This window comes from Aplysia californica, unplaced genomic scaffold (genome assembly GCF_000002075.1).
Source record: "Aplysia californica isolate F4 #8 unplaced genomic scaffold, AplCal3.0 scaffold00001, whole genome shotgun sequence".
Lineage (NCBI taxonomy): Eukaryota > Metazoa > Mollusca > Gastropoda > Aplysiida > Aplysiidae > Aplysia > Aplysia californica.
Genome location: NW_004797271.1, coordinates 3,911,322 through 3,928,779, shown reverse-complemented (window position 1 = coordinate 3,928,779; position 17,458 = coordinate 3,911,322). Strand labels below are relative to the sequence as shown.

The 17,458-nt window shown below is 37.2% G+C and overlaps 1 protein-coding gene across 1 annotated transcript; it reads right to left on the bottom strand.

Moving 5' to 3' along the window:
* Window positions 1-1,068: 1,068 nt before the first annotated feature.
* Window positions 1,069-17,418, bottom strand: LOC101862909 (mediator of RNA polymerase II transcription subunit 1). Its single transcript, XM_005088936.3, has 15 exons — window positions 17,115-17,418; window positions 12,860-12,975; window positions 10,842-10,920; window positions 9,159-9,337; window positions 8,676-8,704; window positions 8,108-8,179; window positions 7,572-7,646; window positions 7,228-7,295; window positions 6,714-6,800; window positions 4,859-4,985; window positions 4,354-4,478; window positions 3,100-3,200; window positions 2,518-2,701; window positions 2,060-2,155; window positions 1,069-1,426 (listed from the first exon to the last, which is right to left on the bottom strand). The coding sequence occupies exons 1-15, from the start codon at window positions 17,167-17,169 to the stop codon at window positions 1,317-1,319; spliced, it is 1,503 nt and encodes a 500-aa protein (XP_005088993.1). The 5' UTR covers window positions 17,170-17,418; the 3' UTR covers window positions 1,069-1,316.
* Between the last annotated feature and the right edge of the window lie 40 nt (window positions 17,419-17,458).

Genomic DNA, 17,458 nt, shown 5'->3' with positions numbered 1-17,458 from the left:
AAAAGGAGAACGAATATTATATCACAATAGCGACCGGCTAAAACGGAGTCATGTACCACGGCTAGGGTTCAATGAAGCCTGTTTTGGCTTCATCACTCCCTACGCAGATTAATTTACGACCGTTTACCAAATGTTTACTAACTTCAAGGCGCATTTACTACCATTTACGACCTTTACGACCAGAGCGCCGAATTTACTACGACTTTTTTACGACTTTACGACTTTGCTGGACACCCTGCTAATCAGCCAAAATGTGCACACGCTTTACAATCAAATTTATGAACTTGTATCAAATAACAACCCTACAAAAGTATATATTTTCTGAAAAGTAATTGAGTGAACTTTTATATTTTACCTTTGAACATGTGATTTGATTTAATTTACAAAGGGTTATATAACTTTGAAATCCAAGATGGCAGGCAAAAAATTTACATGCTCATTACCATATTCACCGATCTAACATATTTCATGTATAAAAAATATGAGATAGCAGAAATATAGGGTTTTCAATAACCTTTCAGAAATGTATAGTTTTATAGGTTTGAGAAGAACAGGTAATGAGTTATGACTGTTTCAATTTGTCTTGTGGTCTGTTTCAAGTGCAACTGATACTCGCAACTTTCACACCTAACTCAACATAAAAACACTCTTTGTACAACTATATGGTTTTCAGCAATCTGCTGGTAGTCTGTAATAAGTATTATTGCAAAAGGAACCTACTTTACTCTATACAGCTCTCCTTTTTCTGCCCCTCTTAGACTCCCAAAGGTAATGTTCCATTTGAAAGAGAAGTTGGGGCAGGATGAGAACTGGTATCACCATTGTCAGATCTAATCCCAATTCTTAACTGAAAACCAATAAATCCACCACTAACAGTGCTTGAATAACTTTCCCTAGTCAATTCACTTTCAAATGTATCCAACAAAGATCAATTTTTGGCCATTATAGACTCACATGAGTAGCACAAAGTGGTAGATCTACATTGGCCTGTGTTCTGACCAACAAGCTTTCAAAACATCCCTCTGTTTTGAATGGAAAGTACTCTTCCCCTAAGTCAGAAAGGTAGAAATATTCTGATTGGTAGGAGGTTAGCCCTTTAGCCTATCAGAAATCACTTCAGGCAGCCCCAAATATATAGTTGGAAGGCAGAGGCAGCACTATATGGTCCTATGAGATTGGCCCTGCCAGCTTCACAGCAGGAAATGGGCCGGCCCTTGCCAGAGTTAGGGTTAAACAGGCTGCCATTTTATTGGGAGTACTTCGCAGGTCAGACCTCAATATATCCAAATTTCCTTTAACAAACAACAGAAATAACTTTACCTTTGGAACACTCTTGAGACTGCCTCATCCGAACACAGGACATGATCTGTATTGGTACAGGTCACTCGACACTTCAGGTTTGTGATGTCCGTTAGATCAATATCAACTGTGAAACACACCAAGTCATTGTTCACAACTCCAGGGAGAGCAAAGTCATTTATTCTTTACAGACATAAAACATGGTCCACCCCATCAACACTATAGGAAAACTTTTCAGACCAACCGAGGAACTAAGCAGGACAACCCAGTACGATATGTAATCGATGCCCGTCTTCAAATGTGATGCCATCAAGAAGAAGTCAACTCATTCAGTAAAAACCATTTCACAAGTACTGACCACTCAGACATACAAAAACATTTTCAGAACTTAACACTTTGCCGCCACAAGGCCCATATAGTAAAACCTCTTGCCATCAAAGGCAAAGGCATTTTCGGGAAAATCCAAAGAAACTGGGTGGTAAACATTGCCGATCAGCGAAATGACGTGGCAAAGTGTTAAGCCCTCTAACACTGTTCTATCCTTTACCCCACACAAGCATTACTCAGTAAACGTTGAAAAAAAAAAAAAAAAAAAAGGGCAGTTTTTAACTTTTCTCATATGCCACTATACAAGATTTCTTTAAATTATATTTTATTCAGACATAATCACTGGATGAGGTAAGTATAGCTGAAAATAAATTAAATTCATCATTAACTTCACAGTAGCTATACATTTTATACAAAAATAACAGCCTCTCACCTGTAATCATAGTGTCATATGCTGGGTGCTCAAACACGATGGTCAGTTGTTGCAGAGACACAGCAGAAACCTCAAACACAATACTGTTCACTGTGTCTGTAGGTAACACAATTAAGAGAATCAGTTTTTACAGAAGAAGAAAATAGGCAATTTCAGAACCCATATCATCATTTAAACACAAAATGAAACAAGAAACATAATCCAGGACAAATAAACCCCCCACCAAAATTTAAAAAAAACTTGAATGCTATACTAACATAGAATAAATAATGAAGAAAAACTATTTCAAAGGGGAAAAAAAGGTCATATTCATCTTTTAAACTGAAAGTTTAAAAAAACAAACAAAAAAATTTCATATATTGGTATCTTCAAAACCCTGTTAATTCCCTATCATTAAAACAGTATGACCACAAAACAAAAAACTTAAAATTAATAAAGGAATAAGTTAAATATCTCACCTTTCTTTGCCCCTGTCCTAATGCAGCTGGCAATAACGATATTGAACAGCAGCTGTTGCCTCATGAGACTGAGAATCTTGGGCACATGAGTTGGGTGGGTGAAAGGGATCCGGGAGATCATCACTCCCTGTTGATCCTGTCCACCTCCATTCAGGAAATAAATATGCTGCTGATCTGGTAGTGACTGTTGAAAAAAGAATTCAAACTATTGTGTGACAAAAGAAAGGAAAAAAATGCGAAACTATTTTCACAAGACACTGAACTACATTAGAAGCTTGAACTGCATGGAGACAGGAGAAACACAGCTACATGTTGTCAATCGCCTGGACTTGTCTTTATCAAAAGCTGGTATGCCTCTCTCAGAGGAGAGAACTTTTCTAGAGGAATATATTATGTACAGCAAACAAGAAATGAACAATGCACACAAGTTCTTTTGTGGTGTGAATTACCTGGCGCATGCCGTAAGGGGAGGGCGGCTAACATCAAAAAGAGAAGTCCCTTCAGAAGACATCCTAAATGTAAATCACTTTACCTTGAGGTACAACTAAAACTGAGCACAAGGAAGTTATACAAGAAACTTACCACAAGTAATTTGTGACAGTCTTTGACAGGCCGGTTTGAAAAATTTTCCAAGATCAATGAATGCAAATTTTTGCTTTCTGCCTCTTTGTGGATTTCTAGATCTGGGAATGAAAAAAATGGTAGTTCCAAGTTAATATGACCAACTTATAATGACATGTCTTTGAAAATATAAAAAGAATTAATTTCTCAATGCAAGTACAGTGATCTCCAACACAAACCAACATAAGAATCTTTTATTAAAATCACAGGCTGTTTCTTAAGATATAAATTATTCTTAAAGCAGGACCTGCCACTCTATGAAATCCAGAAATCAGGATTTGGTGAAAAAAAATCAGGATCAACGACAAATCCCCAAGGTGACTGCCAAGCTTACTTAAAAATTCCCCGGGCTGTCCATAAATATTATCCATGTATATGTTCTCTTTCTCTCTCTGTGCGTGATAATAATTTTTTAAAATACTGAAGTATCATATCAAGGATTCCTAGCCAAAGTCTACCCCCCGTTAGCCGTTAGTCTCGAAAGACGCTTCAACCAGCGCGCATGACTCCTCGACATGCGCGCAACTCACATGCCGAAATCATGTGATACGAACACACAATTAAAACAGTTTTACAAATGGGAGAGATGGGTCTAGATGACAGGCCCGACTAACCAGAACTTGGAGAAAGCTTGTTTTGAAGGCAACAGCAGAACTATGAATAATATTTTATTATAATAATATGATCATTTGTATGTAGCAATTGAAATAGTTATCAAGCCATTATCAGAGAATTCTGAGTGGAAACAAAAGCGAAAGTAGATCTTGAGAATGTCCCCAGTCAGAATGCCACATCGATACTAATTCCATTATAGTTGAAATAACGCGTGCGAGCAAAGGATCCCACACCACTTGGAGTGAGTCAACTACTAAATCCGGCATCGAATATAGAAAAATAGTGCTCCGAGTTCCTGAGGACAAAAAGTTCAATGGGTGCTTCCCAGGACAGAGGAGTAAGCTTTTAGAAAAATCCAGCGCAACAGACGGCACAAAAAATATTGAGATACATGCGATAGAAATCGCGAAAATCCGGATGCTTGAGATTTAAAGAAAAAAATCGGGATGAGTGGCAGGTCTGTTAATGTAACCTGCAAGATGGAAAAATAACTTGTAGCTCATTCCCAAAGTTCCTGATGCAAAATGGCCCTTAATTTTCAAACACATGTACTTCAGAGGCAGACTGCATGCACCATTACATCCCTAAATCAATACTCACTTGTAAGACTTGTGATTTTCTGCAGAATTTGAGAGGACACAGGTATGCTTTGAGGTAGCACAAGTACAAAACTGGCAGGCAGCATCATGCTGTTGATCTGGCTGACACCAGAAAAAGATGGAAGGCTGCAATTTGAGACAAAAAGTTGTAAGGAAGTTTAACAATATGGAGCGGAAAATAAAAAATGAAATAAAATGAGGAAATTGTACATACATATATTTTTTAAAAACATAACTGAAAAAATGAGCAAGACAATATGTTGTAGCTATTTACATGAAAATAGTGATTTTGAGAATTATGTTTCAACCCATAACGTAAACAAAACTCGATATAGATAGGTTTGTGCACTTCTAATACAGGTTATTTTCACTTAAGGTTATCCAAGAATAGAACAACTTTGAATGTAGCCATAAAAGGAAAAGGGCCACTACCACAAGGTTTGCTAAAGATCCTCTTTAAAAGAGTGATAGAATAAGAACCTAGTCCACAAAAATATATATCACACCTTTTCCCATCCTGAGTGATGCTGACATTCATCAATGGCATTGTTTGGAGTTTATTCAAAGGGGCTGACTCAGGCACTGGCTCAATACATACAGTCACACTTTGCCCCAGAAAGTTCTCAGTAATGGCTGTGAAGAAACAAAACAAAATATTGATAATAATTTGAATACGAGAGGAAAAGCATAAAAAGCCAAATCAAGACTGCGGCCACACCTTCCTATAAAAAATCTCCTTCCTCCCCCAATGATAAATTCCTCTATAAAATGGGAATTTGCTTAACCCGGAAACGGTTGAAGTTTTAGAACAGGTTTTACTGCGCTCGCAACTGCATAAGGTCATATGAGCGCCAGAAGATTAGAGGTGTTACAAGAGAGTAACAAACATTTAAAAGAAGAAGGAAAGATAAGGACGATAGACGTTTGATAGGAAAGAAGAAACAAACCACACCAGAGCACCCGCCAACAACTCACTTCGAACAGTTTTGACCTGTCAAAAAGACGAAAAATGCTTTGTCTGCTCAGCCCTGATTTGACAGTTTGGTTCCATCAGCTCTAACCCTTATGCCACTCAATCAAGTGAGGAAGGGGGTAAGAAGTGCATTTTGAGCCATGAGCGGTGCAAATGGTCAGGGCAGTGCGTGAGTGTGAAACCTCACCATTGCTTGTGCAAGTGCTCGAGTGACGCTCCAGCATGGAAACTTGACTGGGTCACCAGCGATCTAAATTAATTTGACCACTGCCTGTTACTCTCAACATACAGCCAGCCAAGAAAAAAGTTCCCAGAATCATTATTATGGTTAGGGAGGGTTGGCATTGGTTTTATGTGCTTATTACATTAATGGGTGGGGCTAAGGGTGGAAACAAAGGAGATGTTCAATCTTTACCTTTTTTAATAGGCCAAGTATGTTGTGCCCGACATTGACCTGTGCATCTGTGTGTCAGCCCTACACAACTCACAACATACAGATAAGTCTGCCACTTGCTTTTTCAACGTCAGAACCCACATCCCAGTTGGCCTCCCCCACCTCAGCGCAGCAGCTCTCCAGCACACCTTGCTTCCAGCCACAGTTTCCCAATCTTTCAATCCACACACAAGTAGGCATACACGTACACAACCACCACACTCCAGCTGTCATCTCCAAACTTTAACAATTTATTATAAATCAGCCTGTGAATACAGAACTAGATCTGCTTGTTTTGCTTTAGTAGAGGTTTTACGGCGCTCGCAACTGCATAAGGTTATATGAACGACAAGGGATGGATGTCAACAGAGAAGTCCTTACAGGGAATCAAGACTTACTCTGCTCACCTCTCTAGCTTCAACGGCACAGGGTCTGCTTCGAATATCAAGGCACCCCGAAAATAGCAGGTCACAAGAGTGTGACAAACATACAAAAGAAGAAGAGGAAAATGACGATAGTAAGGATTAGGAAAGAAAAGCAGCAATTTCCTGTTGCAGTTCAGGCACATTTAAGAGCACAACATCGATGAACCAGCCCATTTACAATTCTACTGTGCATAAGAACAGGTTAATGCACCCCCTTTGGGAACGGCCTAAAGACACTTGTCAGTAGCACCGCCCTGGGGGATGACTTGATCTGCCCTTTCATTTTGTTCGTTAAGAGTAGAAAGACAAATTATATCAGATCAAGCTAAATGCCGAAACAAAATGAGGGTACAACCAGTCCAATCAATAGAATGCACAAATAACTTTGTCTTTGACTATTTCCCCTGAATTCTTACACAGCAAACATCTGTTTACCCCTCCCTCTACACTGTTGTGACAACCGGGAGTGCCCAGTGTACATGGCAGGGAGTTATGGTGTAATAAAGCCACAAAGACATCAATAGCAATACCTTCAACAGTCAAAGGATGGGCAGTGAGTGATTTCTTGTCCAGCAAGTCATAAGGTGATACAAAATAAATCAGCTTCATAGGTTTCCCTGGAGACAAACACACATTTACAAATTCATTTCACTAAAGAAGTACTATATCTCTGACAGGTAATAAAACATCTCTAACAGTCAATATGATATTCATATGGCATAACATATCATATTATCAATATCAATACATCACAACCATTTAAGTTACATTAAAGCTATCAATAGTATGCAATAACAGCTTACAAACCTGCACTTATTACTACGAGAGCCCAGCTGTTACAGGACTGATAACAATAACAGCATGGTTGACAAAACACTCTCCCGAACTACCCAAGAAATACTTCAATGAAGTAATGAGCACAATTAGTCAGACAAAAAACAACAAATAAATGAAAGCAACCTTGATTTTATGGAAAAGATAAAAGAACAATGGCCTTAGAGAAACAATTTTCTTCTGCCCAGTAAATTGTAATGTCAAACTCACCAGCAAGTCGAGGCAGCATGATTCCCAAGGGACACTTATGAATGTAGTTGGCAACTCCACTGATAGAACTGAAATAGAAAATGCATGCCACATTTTAGTCCTCGAATATTCACCATTCAAGAGTCTCATTACATAAAATGGAAATTCCAGTTTAATAGATTGTTTTTCATCCCAAGTTTACCAAAGTAAAATTGGCTGAGTACACATTTTTCACTTTGATACATTTACAACTAAGCAACAAAAAAAAGAAGAAAGAAAATGTTTAGTTACATAATTAAAAATAATACGGGGTACATTTTTATTGTACCGACACATAAAAAACACCAACTAAAGCAAGTACTTACTTTTGAAACTGAGCAAGTTGATTGAGATCTTTCTCAAGAGCTTGAAGAGCCAGAAATGCTTTTGATTTGAGTTTTCTGCAACAGAAATCAAATTATAAAAATTTGTACACCAACACATTGACTCAAGGTTCTGGCTTACTAAGTCATGAACAGAGAAATTCAACACAAAAACAGGTAAATTCAATTTGACATTAAAATTAACAAACAAGACAATAATAATACAGTCAAACTTTACACACAACTGTACATTTCTTTACAACCTTTCAAAAATAAACTGATGAATTTCATGCTAGAATGTCTTGGGTCACACCATTTATGGTAGTTCAGCTTGCACAAACTCATGTAGCTTCGCAGCAGCAAATTGTAATACAACTGACAAACACTTATTAATTTAAAAATGAAAAACTTCAACAAAATTGCAATAATTCAAAGAACAGGGTAAATTTTCTCAATTTTGAAATTGAAACATTTTTATCTTTTATTTTATTTTTTTTCCCATCTTTGCATGCTACAGTTGGTAAACTACAGATACTTACTCATCAGAAGTAACTTGATAAATACTTTGAAGGCCTTGTAAATGCTCAACAAACTCCGAGAAATTGCCGCGTCTGTAAGAAAATATAATAGACTTTCTTAATGGGGAAAGAGGAACCTAAAAGTATGAAGAAAGCAACACAAAAACAATTCACAACAAGACTGTTCTATATAGATAATAGCATAGTTCCACAAGTCTGTATAACTTAAGTAATACAAGGAAAAAAGATGAAATTGTCATTACAGTTGCTGAAGAGGGTTTTTGTTTTTCAGTCATTGTATGGAAGATCAAACAAGTGTAAGATTCTACTGAAGCACACCAAATAATTTCTAACCTACACAGATATCAATTTCCTACATTAAAAAAAATTCAACCCATCAACTATGAACATTTTCATTACATTTAGCCTGCTATAAAAAGAGATAGGTTCTGCTGTCTGGCAGGACACTCCTATGCTGGAAATATAAAAGTTGGCCAAAGTATGCACAATAAGCTAGTGTTAAAAATGAAACCAAAATGTTAATGAACTGTAAATAATAACTCACTAATGCCAAGGTTACTATACTCACTTCAAAATATCTTTTAAGTCAGGACAATCCTGAAATGACAAGAAATCATTTAGTTAAAATATAAGCTCCGTAAACACAACTTTCAGAACACTTAGAGACAAAAATACAACAACAGTAAATATGACACCAAAAAAACCCAAAGTAGTTCAACACCTGAGAATCTATCGGTGATTTTTAAGCAAAAACTTAGAAAGCAACACAATTTCAAATGAACACAAATTGTCCCAGAATACCTGATGCCTTAAAAATTAATTGCATAAACCAGGTAGTTAAAGCTTGAGACACAAATACATTCCCTAGATTTATGTCCACTATTGAGCCGTGCTATTAAAGAGATTCAACCTATCAAACACTTATAGTATCAATATTTCCTCATGTCAATATGTGGTGGGAAAAACTTTTCAGGGAAAAAGTGAAAAATCGAGTAAAGTAAACAGAGCAAATATAGTGGGCTGCTACAGAATATAATGTCATTCTTCTTACCATGACATCACCCTGATTGGCAAGTTTCACACTGTTGATGACTCCATCTTCTCCTAATAAGACCTCGACATGAAAAGCATCCATGCCCAAAGAAATCTTCTGCTCTTGAATTTGGACACTTAAGCCCAACTGTCGCCCTATGAGGTCCAGTCTTTCCTTCAAAGTCTGTGGTGATATGACTAAAAGAAGAAAGAACAAAACAAAATTACAAACAAGTCAATTGAAAAAAGGCACAGTTAAGAGTTACAAGGGTCTCTTACTCGTAGTCAAAATATGAAGTCTCTTGTGAAAATATATAAGAATACTTTCTGATAAAGAACTAAAAACTAAAATATACCATGTCTATATTTTTTAAAGATAAAAATGAAAAGCAATATTCCATCTTCATAACACTGGACACGCTGAATGGTGTGGGCCCAACCAACGAAAATAATGTAAAGAGGAAAGGTTTTTAAAGTAATGAAAATCTACATTTCTAAATCTAAGACAAAATGACCAACAAAAACAAAAACCAAAAAAAAAACCAAAAACAAAACCCCCCCCAAAAAACCAAGTTCATTACATCAATTTTAACTATAGCCATTAGTGATGGGCAGGTATCGATACCAGGTACTCGATACTTAGATACCTATAGGTATCGGTATCGGTACCGATACCTGCTCTAAACATCGATACCTAAGTGTTATTTATCCCAGGGCTGCCAAAGCAAGTGACTGGGGCCTTGAAAATTTTTTGTTTATCAAAACTGATAAGTTTTCGTAGGGGGCAAGCGTTTTAAATGCATCTAGTGATTTTTTAACAAAAAGAGAGAAGTTTTTCATGAAATGTATCTAGTGATTTTGCAAAATCCTCACTGACAACCCTGATTCATCCTCATTGGTTTAATTTAAAGTTGCTAAAAATCTGGTAAATTGAATTGCCTTTTTAGAACTCTTGTGTTTTTATTTTCCAATTCTAACATTTTCTGCAAAGTTGACTTTCCTCCCATACTTCACTTAGTTGTTGTTTTTATTCTCATATTTGGGTATTTATTTCTCTCTCTCTCTCTCTCTTTTACAAATAATTTTTGTTTGAGTCTCAGCTAAATAGTCACAACTTGTCTAGACACAGTTACCTAAATACTCGGAAAAGTATAGTTGTATTTTTGTCTTTACTTATTACCCCCGGCGTGTGTTACCAATAGCATTAGGTATCGAGGTATCGGTATCGATACCTTGAAAAAGTACTAGGTATCGATATCGATACCTAAATTGTGGTATCGGCCCACCACTAATAGCCATCATTCATATTCTAATACATGGAGAGCATTTATACACACAATACCCTTATTACTCGACACCTTAGAAAATTTAATGTTTACAATGACTGAAAAAAACAACCCCCACTGGTTCTTGACTTCACCTCTGGACTACAATCACTATGAACGGGAGAAGTTCTTTACCCATCTTATTTTAATAACATGAGCACATTACAAAAGAAGACATGGAAACTGGAGAAGAGTAACAGAAATTGAAGTACAGAAAAGTGGGAAGACATGGAATAACATCAAGAGGACAGGGAAAGGTGGAAAGTTTTTGTTCTTGACCTATACCCTGACACAGGGTGAGAAAGACAATAAGGATGATTACATGGGAAAACCCATAAACAACTGCCCTGCAGAAAGACAGCAACAGATATTCTCACCCTTCATAGCTTTTTGCAATGTGTCCAAACAATGCTGAACCTGAGTAGAATCACTTGCGTCTGTTTGTGAACGCCGCTCCTATTATAAATATAAAGTTTGAGCGACATATTATAATACCACTTTAAAAATTTCAACAAAGATTTTAACGTCATTGCACAAAATTTTAAAAAAAAATCTACTTCATAACCCTTTCCTGTTCAACCTAGCCAAAACCAGATGGGTGCAGCTCTTGTTTCTCTCAAGGAGTTTCCTCAATGGTAAGCTTGGATGGAAGGAAAAAATCGCCAACATTAAGCTATAGCCTTGATTTCATTTCTAGTGATAGTGAACACTAAGAGCACAGGACGCTGAACAGGTGTGTGTATGACTCAGAAAAGGGTTCAGATGTCACACAGGCTTAATTTGAGAAAACGAGGAATATAGTGACAAATCGTTTTTGGGGTAAAATTAAGATTTATCATGACATCACTCAGCAACTTAATCCTAACTAAATATTTTACACCAACTTTTCTTCAAAATATATTTTTGAAAGCTTCAAAAAACAAAAACACATACACATGTTCATTACGCAACATTGATTTTTGACAACTATTGATAGCCTTATCTAGAGAAGGTTTTCGCCACATACTATTCTTAAGTACCTCAGTTATATGTTATGTAGTAGCATCCAAAAGAAACTGGAAAATATATTATCCATTTATTGTATTAAAGTCTTGCACAACCAACTCATGCAGTGTACTCATTAAAGGTAGATGCACCCCAAGACAAGAACAAACATATTTTTAGGTTTCTTTAAATTAACCAAATTTTATCAAGGCTATTTATAAAGCTTAAATTTTATTGTTCATTGTTGATATTGCATCTTGACCTAAAAAAACAACTTTCTGCATTATAAGCGACCAGTTTGATTATCCTGTCTTTGATTCATAGTTTTCTTGAGTATTTGTTTGCCTTGCGATACTTACAGTATTAGATTCTTTTTTTTTTAAAGTTCCATTTATTTTGAAGACATACAAGCATTTCTTCTGAGGTTAAATATACATGAAACTTTAAAAAGTCGTGTATACATTTCAAATGTAGTTGGTGCACCCTTCACTCACAAAGTCGACCAATCTCAAAACTATCTGTACATGTATTTGTAAAATATTTAAAACAGAGCCATCATGGAGAAGTCATTCTATGCAGAAATGCAATAAACTATTACAGTCAAAAATTGCACATGTGGACTCTTTTTCAGGCATGCACATAAATGGGTCATTGCTGGAGAAAAATGTGAGCAGGAAAGAGTACAGTAAACCTCCTCACTCTGAACCTTTTCAGACTGCAGAAACTTTCACTACAGGTGTACATCTTCACTAATTACGGCAGTTGGTGTAATAATGCCCACCATGACAGCTACATCTAACCAACAGAATTTACAATCTTTATTTTTTCCAATTTAACCACAATAAACAAAATTCAAGCATTTCTACACCAACTGCCTCTGAAAGACCAAGCAAACGTTGAAATAAATAAACCATTCATTTGTAATTTTTCTCTACCTGTAATGTCGGAGAGAATTTAACATGCAAAGAGCAATACTCAAAATATTTCTCTTCTCTTCAAAACTTCTCTGTAAGACAGAAAGGTCTGAAGGGACAAAAGTTTCATTTAACAGAAAATGAACCCACTCTGCTTGAATTCGAACTCTTTTGGGTTTTGTCAGATGCCGACATGTTCTGATATCGAAGAAAATAATGTCTTCATTTAACCTTTCATTGCATACCCTAATTAATTATAGAAAGACAATATTTGAGCGTATTGTTTCTTTTGGTTATTGGTTCCAGAGGAGTAGAAATCAAAACTTCATGTCCAATTATTTACACAACATGGTAATTTCATAAAAATTTAAGAAAAGAAAGGTCAGTTTTGTATTCAAGACAGTTTCTCAAAACTTTTAGCAGTCCAAGCAAAATGTCCAAGAGGCTGACTACACGATGAGATCACACATTAAAAGAAAAAAAATCATTAAACCTACCCCAACGCAGCTGCGGACAGTTTTTATGCTGTCATTCCACGAGCGACTGTGTGAACTCTTGCAGTGGCGAAGGCGGTCAATCAAAGACCTTTTAGTTTTCTTTGCTCCTCGGCCCACTGAAAATGATTAAAAAAGATGAATAAATGTGATCATTAAATAACATTCACCACAAGGTGACTTACTCATCTGAAAAGCATGACGTAAAGTTAATCCTTGGTTATCTCCTGCCATGCTGAACTGTGTATCCAAACATCACCAACATATATATATATGATATATATAGCAATGGGTGACTTAATCATTAACAAATAAATAACAATTACCCAAGAAAAATAGGGAATTTCCCTTGAGGCCACAAAGACTCAAATTATAACAGAAATTCTTCTTGCCCGTAATTCTTTGACTTAGTGTGGAAACCAAAATGTTTCACATACATTGTGCTGGCACTGAAGAAACAGACAGCTGGAGCCTGTCGAAGTTTTAAGTTGTCTTTCTTTTTGGTAGTTCCATCTATTGTCAAAGAAGGAGCCATGTGTATTGCAGCATTATATTCATAAGGACAAAGCTGCAGGTCTATGTCACTATGAATGAGAGTAAGGCAAAAGTTGTGTGGTAACTGAACTAGCTCACAGCAAATATACAATGGTCCAGACAGGCATCGATACTACTACTACTCAAAATACCACATGAAAGTCAACACCCCCCTCCCCCTTATGACATCATTCCTCTTCAAGGCATAAATGACCATTCCATAAAGCAGATGTGTTATTCTCACAGCAATGATCTTACTTCCTCTTAAGTTCTTTTCAAATTTCTGAGAACTTTTTTAATAACTGAAAGCAATCAGACCAAAATCTCGACTTAGATTTATGTCTATTCCAAAAAGACACTCAGCCAGCTTACTTCAGCTAAGATTACTTTTCAATCATATCCTTCTGTGTGACAAGAATACTAGAATCAGACCGTTATAATTCCAACATTTGTCTTTCATGTAGTGTCACCCTTCTTTTAAACTTCTCACAATTGGTACCAGAGTGAGAGTCCCCAAGCCAAGCTGTTCCATTTTCAATTTTGTTCTCACTTCTAAACATGTCTGGCTTGGTGGAATTATTTAAAACTTGCAGCTCCATACGAGGGGCACAACATTCATTCACTAGTGGTAGGCCTAGATCTGTGTCCAATGAAGGTGCCAATTTACTGTTATGACTCAAGCTAGAGATTTGTTAATCAACAACCAAATTTATACAAAACCCCCCAAAAAGTTATGTTTGTGTCTCGAGTTTAAGAAATAACAATTTTAACTTGAGACATGATTTTAGTTGAGTCAGGTCTTAACAGTAACGGACGGTAACAAACTTTTTAACTTTTTGGTGGATTCTAAGAAGTAATAAATATTTGACCCTAAGATTTCAAGGATGATTATCGAAAAATGACTATTTCTCTGAACGTTCGGGAAAATAAAGCTGAACTTTATTTCTTGTAACGGTTCCTGAACTTGAGATTGTTAGGTTATTTGCGAGATTTAGGCGTCATCCTTTCACTCTGCCATTCTGCGAAGACTGGGAAGATATTTTTTTGCATCGAATTCAATTTCTAAAGCTAGAGATTTTTAAATGTTAGAATATTCAGATACTTCAGTTGTGGTTGGGGCAACGTTCCCGGACTATACTTCATTTGAAAATACCTTCAAAAGGTACTGCGAGAAAACAAGTCCGAACAAACTTGGCAGTAACCTATTTTCCATTTAGTCACCCAGCAAAAACTAAAATCCTTCATGTAAATAAAAAAAATCCCCCCCCCCCGTTCACATCTTACACACACGCCGACACACACACACAGGCCACTCCATTCCCTTATATTATCAACAAATCTCGAGAGCGGAAACCGTTTCTGAGAAACAGAGTTAAGTTTATTTTCCCGAACGTTCGGAGAAATAGTGCCGGCCGATAATTATTGTCTTCTTAGTCACACATGGCAGTAATCAGTAAATAAAAGTCAGAAAATAAACCACCTAATTATTACATTTCTGGTGATAGTAAATTTAAAAGAATAATTCAATCTATTAGAGATAGATCTAGATCTAGATATTCTAGATCTAGTTTGACTTGGAAAATATGAGAATCATCAAATCCATTACACGAATTGGAAGGAGTTCGGCAGAGGGGCTGGCCGACCAACAACACACTAAAGAGGGGATATTCTGAGTGGGCTATCCTAACCCGAAACCGTATAAAACCCTAAGGTAACCCTAACTTTAAACCCTGCACCTAACTCTTGTATTGTTTGCTTGGTGGACCTTGTCGCAGTAAGTGTCGGCCCTCTGCGGAACTCCTTCCCACGAATTCAGTAAGCCAGAATATTACCTTCCAAGCTGACAAACCCCTAGACAACTGATCTTACCCACACAGAAACACATCATAGACTAATGGTCACATGAAATTTGGGATGATATATGAAGAAAATGAAAAACCACGAGTATTAGAGGCAGAGAGACAGATAAATAAATGGGAACTAATCAAGATCAAGATCACCTGGGCCCTGGTTTAAATCAGCCTAAAATCAAAGGCCGTCATTATTCGGACTCAAGTCCGAATAACATTTTTTCATATTCGGACTCGAGTCCGAACAAAAAAAAATCTTATTCGGACTCCGAGTCCGAATATATGGGAAAATGTTATTCCGACTCGGGTCCGGAAAAAAAAGAAAGTGTATTCGTTCTATAGATCTATCGTTCAGTGCTTCCAATTTTCCGCCATTTTTTAGTTTCCCCCACACCTTTTCTGCCGATCAAATGCCTGCCGCCTCATTGATACGCCCCCCCCCCTCACGTTTCCCACTTTCTTTGTTGTAGAAAAAGGTAAAATTGAAGATTAGCAGACCACCTGACACCTGCATATTATGAGCTGTGTAAAAAAAAAAAAAGACCGATTCGTTCAAATACACAAGCCTGTGTCGTCTCGATTGTTTACCAAGAAAAAGTTGTGTTGCTGTGTAGAGCTGAGCATATGGCAACTTTTGATTTCATAGACCAGCGCACAATTCATACGTAGATCTACGTCAAAACTAGCCCTATTATTGTAATAATGGTCTGTTGCGGGGGGGGGGGACTGACGCGTATGCGACGTTCAACACCCGGACCGATAGTGCCCCCCCACCTCCCCGACACGCACACACAGCCACACGTGTGCAGGCCGCCCATCCGACCCCGACACACGCTAACGAGCCATCTTTAATTGCTTCTGATGACCTCTTGACAAATAAACATTTATTAAAAGCGCTACTTTTCAGGCCGGCCTCAAATTCATCATACAATAAAAACTCGGCTCCTGCACAATTTCACGCCATTTTGCCCGAAGTGATCCCGGTCTCTACCCAGCCTGAGGCGAGCCACGAGTGAGGCAGGACAGGAAGCCGGAGTCACGAGTCACAGGAAGTCGGAAGTGATGTCATGATGGACAAGAATCAGAGTCCGAATAACATTTTTTCATATATTCGGACTTGAGTCCAAATAGTCACTTCGAAAATCAAATCAAAAACTGTCTCACTAGAGCTAGATCTAGATCTAGTCTAGCTCATCCCAAAGATATGGATTCTATAAATTTGTGATGCTAAAAATCAAAATTATTCTTCCGATTCAATGTACAGCAAAATCTAAGTGAAAATCCAAGGGGCAAAGTGCAAAGAGACATACTTCTAGAATCATCATCATCATCACTAACTCTAAAAAATTAGACCTTTGAAGACAATGATACCTTAAGACCGAGAGTACACAACAAATTAAGGCATTCTAGGGTCTAGATCAAACCAAAAAAGACATCACTTCATTTGAAGAATTATACCTTGAACAAGAGTCTAGAATGTCTAATCTATGAAGGAGACTACCCAAGAAAGTGTAAAGCCTTTCAAATCCATTGAATGACACATATTTATGTCCATTGGTTATATATTGACATACAGTTAACTGGACAAGGTTCAGATTAATATATTCTTATAAGGTGTATGCTAGATCTTGTCAAAAGCAAGTGATATTTTCTTACGTTTCTGAAAGTACAGTGTAATGTTTAGGGTCTCCTTCCATCATTCACCACACCACAGCAAGCGAATCTTTTCTACTCAGACCTACTTTTTCAGCCCAGACGTATGCAAAACGATAAAACTTACAGAAATGACATGCATCAAGCATCCTGAACAAGCAACTTATGTCAAATGCACAGTTGAAATACACTCAATATGCAACGCAAACAGTTGTAATTACCGTGCGATAATTGGTGCTCCAAATAAACAGAGGGTATCCCAGTTTCAGCTGCCATCTTTGATTGTGCACTCAACAATCCTCAGCGGCCTCTGGTAGTGGCTTGTCTCATTAGACTATCTTGTAAATTGACGGGTGCAATACCACTCAAATACATTGTTACTACTTTGTCCTTACACAATCCAACCATATCTCTATGTCACGAGCGAATGAAACGTTAAAATCTCCATTTTTCAAAGAAAACATCCCAAGTTATGCGCAAATTTGCATCCCAAGCATTGTAAACGCACTTCCCCAGTCGGGGTCACTACACAGGGTCACCATGACGTCATCAATCCCATCACACC

Excerpts from the sequence above, each read along its gene's own strand:
- LOC101862909 (XM_005088936.3), bottom strand. The coding sequence starts at position 17,169 with ATGGCAGCTGAAACTGGGATACCCTCTGTTTATTTGGAGCACCAATTA. Across the intron at positions 10,921-12,859 it reads CTGTCCGCAGCTGCGTTGGG|GAGCGGCGTTCACAAACAGA; the intron begins GTAGGTTTAATG and ends TATTTATAATAG. Across the intron at positions 8,705-9,158 it reads CCAATCAGGGTGATGTCATG|GATTGTCCTGACTTAAAAGA; the intron begins GTAAGAAGAATG and ends TTGTCATTTCAG.